The sequence below is a fragment of the Trichinella spiralis genome (genome assembly GCF_000181795.1).
Source record: "Trichinella spiralis strain ISS 195 chromosome Unknown Scfld3861, whole genome shotgun sequence".
NCBI lineage: Eukaryota > Metazoa > Nematoda > Enoplea > Trichinellida > Trichinellidae > Trichinella > Trichinella spiralis.
Window position 1 is genome coordinate 2,219 of NW_003530800.1, and position 4,190 is coordinate 6,408.

Genomic DNA, 4,190 nt, shown 5'->3' on the forward strand with positions numbered 1-4,190 from the left:
ATTTATTAAATCAATAATCATTGATTGGAATCTGTGGAATTATTTGCAGAGTTGGTTCGAGAAAATATCCGCCTCATGTTGTGGAAGTGAAGCTATACAGCGCAAAACGACCCAGATATTTCACAAATTTTATTTTCCAAATGATACATACGAAGTGAGATGAATTTCGTTGAATTGGAATAAGAAAATTAATTACAGTAGTACAATTTGAATTGCAGAATATTGAAGTCGACTCTTGCAACAAAGCGAAAGATTTGTCCGTCCGTATTGCTAAACATATCCAACTGAAAAGTGTCAAAGGTTTCGCATTTTTTGTCAAAATTCAAGATAAAAGTAAAAAAAGTTTTGTTCATTTTGATGCATGCAAATTTTTGTCCATTGATCACAATTGTGATTGGTTCAGTTTTGTCACTGCCCGAGAATGAATTTTTCTTCGACTTTATACGTCATCTCAGTGAACTGACCAGTAAAACCAAATCTGGTCAAAATGGCCGCAACTTGAATTATCAAGTCTATTTCATGAAGAAGCTCTGGGTGGATACTGTTCCTGGCCAAGATCGTCAAGCGGATATTGTATTCCACTATTCCCAAGAGTTGCCCAAATATATCCGAGGCTATCATCAATGCACCAGGGATGAGGCGGCCGAATTGGCCGCTTTGATCTATCGTTCCAGGTATGGCGACAACGCGTCCAATCTTTCCAGCTCGTTGGCCGATCTACTGCCGAAAGTATTTTTGAAAATGGCTTCATCTGTCGATTGGAAACGGGTAGATTTGAAAAATTTACAACAATTTTCATTTAATTATTCATAAAATTTAATCGATTGATTTAAGCATATTCTTTCCTATTATCACAAGGGAAGTTTCATGAGTCGCGAAGAAGCGAAAGTGCAATTTTTGAAAGTAATTTACAAATGGCCTACATTCGGTTCTGCATTTTTCGAAGTTAAAGTAATAACAACAAGGATGATGATTTTTTTTTCTGCTCACATTATACTGCGATTTTTTTTCACAGCAAACCGGCGATAATAAAATTCCCGAGAAGCTGATCATTGCGATCAACAAAAATGGAATTATTCTCATTGAACCGGAAAGAAAAGTGAATTATGCAAATTTTTTTTCCATTGCAATCGAGTGTTGTTTTTCTTTTTCGCAGGATATCATCGCTTCGTACTCGTTTCCAGAAATCAGCAACTGGAACAGTGGAAACACATATTTCCACTTGACAATTGGTAACGTTGTAAATGGAAGTCGTCTGCTTTGTGAAACATCAATGGTATAAATTTAAATTTATAAATATTTTATTTATTTATTTATACTTGTTTTTGTCTATAATTTAGGGATACAAAATGGATGATCTGTTAACTTCTTACATTAGTTATTTTTTGAACGAAGCCAACTAACTGAATGAAATACAAATGGTGAAGTATCGTGGTGGCATTTTTACTTTGAGCATTATGAAATTTAATTTTTCAAAATTCTGTCTGTCGTTGTTTATTTTTATTAATTTTTTTTCTGTTTTCGTAATTCATCCAGAACATTCTTCTTTCTTTCTTTTTGTTTTTTTTTTGATTTGTTATTTGAACAGTAAAATCTATTCCAACAGCAGCTAGCAGAATGTAGTTCCGTTGTTCAAATCGACCAGAGCAATCTCGTCGATGGCCAAATAAGAATATTCATTGCGCAATTTTTTAGCTTTAAATTCAAGCTAAAATTTCAAACTATTATTTCACTACAGTAAACATATTTTTTTTGTTGTTGTTGTCATACTGTATTGTAATTTCCTGGATTTAATATCGGCGTGACGCATTTCCATTTTTCCAGTTTTTCAATATTAAGCACCGGCGATTCGAAAACAACCTGCTTGCCGTCGTCACTGAACGCCTCGACCGACAGGCGACTTTCGTAATCTGGCGCGTTGTAGCAGAACCGTAGGCGTGCTTTAGTCGGTATTTGAAATGCATGCGACTGCAGCATGATCACATTTCCAGGACCGTTCACATAACCGTAAGGTCCGGCTAAACAAGAAGCAAATTGCAAACGATATTACACCAAAACAAAAACAAATATGATAAAACGGCGCTGTTACAGTAAGCTGCATTGATTCCTGTATGTCGATTTCCTGATTTTCCTGAAGTCACTTTGACATTGCGTAGCAAATAATTCGCACAAGGCTGAGATCCGGATTCTGAACGATGAAAATCATGTTGAAAATAAACTTTTCAAAACAGATAAAAAAACACTGCTAACCATCTTCATTAAACGAACATTGCAATTGTTCACAAGCGTGTTCAAAGCGTTCTTGATCAAATGATGTTCTAATGAGAAGTTTTTCTGGTTGAATTGTTCGCGGTTTGCTAGTTGGCCTTTTGAAAGTTCGAATCGTTTCTGAAATGGAACATCATCATCAATAACTGTAATTTCAATTTATCATCTTTTCAACTTCGATTGCAGATTGAAGCGTAGTAAGTTATATCGTCAATAATGACAACTCCGGCAAGACGTCGACGCGATCTGATTATGAAATTTGATGCCACAAATACGATCTGACGGTCGTTCAATAGTGAGTAAAAATGAAGAGAAAAAAAACGAATAAATAATTTACTTCAAACGGGCGCATATACGAATATTGCACTGGAACACTGATCAAGCTGCCACCTTCTCGACGTTCAAAGTCAAAGCATTTGTGAAAATACGTTCCAGCATTAGGAGATCTTGTACATATCTTAAGTAGTACTCGAGGTGAAGACCAAAACCTGTGTAGAAATTTATTGAAACGCGTTGAATTTTGTTCAAAATATAAAAGTCACAAAATAAAAAATTTCACCAACCGAAAAGACAGTGTACCTGGAGAAGTTTGACAAAGGATGACGTTGCTGACCAGCATTGCTTGACGATTTGCTGGCTGCGGTTGAGTTGTGCGTAGAATGGCAAATTTGCCATCTGAAATATGAAATTAATGTTTAAAACAGATTTGCAAAACGCTTTACAGTTTACTATTACCGTTTCCACCAGGCAAAACTGTTGATCGCATTAAAACACGAAATTTTCGCATGTCCGGTTGACCACTTCCAACAGCCCACTTGAAATCGTCATCATTAGTAGGGCTAAATTTGAATTTACAAACCAATATGACAATTGCAACGAGAAAATTTCATGAGATCACTATTGTCAAACATTTTATTAAATACAACTATCATTTCAATGTTTTCATTTAAACGAAATGCCAATTTCTTAATTTCGGTTTCTACTTCAATGAAAATACTGTATTTTTTGAACTTACGTGAATTTATGTATTACTGTACATATTTAAGTTTTCTCCAAGTTATTTCTTTTGTAAAAATGATAATTATTTAATAAATGCAAGCAACCAAAGTGATCAGTTCTAGTTGGTCTTGTAAAATTTGTCCACTCCTCCACCTAATTGTGGAACGTTTTCGATACAAATGGCACAAAATTGCATAACTTACTCGTTGCGCCAGAGGCAGGATGAATTGAAATTAGCGCAGTTCAAATCCGAACTTTTATTAACAGCATCATTTGAACCTTGAAAGAAAAGATTTTACAAAAAAGAAACAAATCCATGTAAATGAGATGTAGAAAGTGAACAACAAAAACTTACGGTGAGTGGGGATGAAAAAATCCGATTTGAACGTGCCACCGAATAGACCTTAATTGAATCGTTTGAAAATGAATCTTAATATGCAAAGTTAATTTGAATAATTACTTTCCAAAGAGTTGTAAAGTGATGTTGGTCCTTTCGGTGGTACAGTTTCAACGCAACATGTTAAAAAGCCTTAAATGAGTAGTTGAACTGATTCGAGAGAATAAAATAAAAGAAGAAGCTCGAATGCAATTTACCCATTGCATGTAGGAAAAATGGGAGAATTTTGAAAAATGACATAACGCAGCGTGAATATTCTGCTGAACTACATGCCAAGTAAACAGTTTTTGACAAAAGCGATAATTTGCTTCTGACCAGAGCGACCAGTCTTGGAACTGATTTGATAGAAAGTCATTTGCAAATTTCGCCAAAGGCGAATCCAATTCACCGGCAAATTTCAGCCAACAACTTCACCAAAAGGCCAATTCAGCCAAGCTAAACAATAAATGAAAGGTTTGTTTCGGGTTCAAAGGCATCCCAGCAGATCATTTATCCCTATTGTCGAGGAATAGGTACTGGAAAATTG

At 35.2% G+C, this 4,190-nt stretch overlaps 2 protein-coding genes across 2 annotated transcripts; one reads left to right on the forward strand and one right to left on the reverse strand.

Annotated features, from left to right (window-relative positions):
• Tsp_12686 (myosin-VIIa) lies at window positions 1-1,403 on the forward strand (the record flags this gene model as incomplete). Its single annotated transcript, XM_003367682.1, has 7 exons — window positions 1-154; window positions 219-333; window positions 404-768; window positions 835-951; window positions 1,016-1,099; window positions 1,157-1,276; window positions 1,341-1,403. Coding segments are annotated over 7 exons (1,018 nt in total), but the record flags the coding sequence as incomplete, so codon positions are not given.
• Window positions 1,404-2,018: 615 nt separating this feature from the next.
• On the reverse strand, window positions 2,019-2,943 carry Tsp_12687 (conserved hypothetical protein). The gene is made up of 3 exons (XM_003367683.1): window positions 2,832-2,943; window positions 2,251-2,388; window positions 2,019-2,188 (listed from the first exon to the last, which is right to left on the reverse strand). Exons 1-3 carry the CDS (start codon window positions 2,941-2,943, stop codon window positions 2,019-2,021), a joined length of 420 nt encoding a protein of 139 aa, XP_003367731.1.
• Window positions 2,944-4,190: the final 1,247 nt, after the last annotated feature.

Excerpts from the sequence above, each read along its gene's own strand:
- Tsp_12687 (XM_003367683.1), bottom strand. The coding sequence starts at position 2,943 with ATGGCAAATTTGCCATTCTACGCACAACTCAACCGCAGCCAGCAAATC. Across the intron at positions 2,389-2,831 it reads CCAGGTACACTGTCTTTTCG|AAACGATTCGAACTTTCAAA; the intron begins GTTGGTGAAATT and ends GTTCCATTTCAG. Across the intron at positions 2,189-2,250 it reads ATGTTCGTTTAATGAAGATG|AATCCGGATCTCAGCCTTGT; the intron begins GTTAGCAGTGTT and ends TTCATCGTTCAG.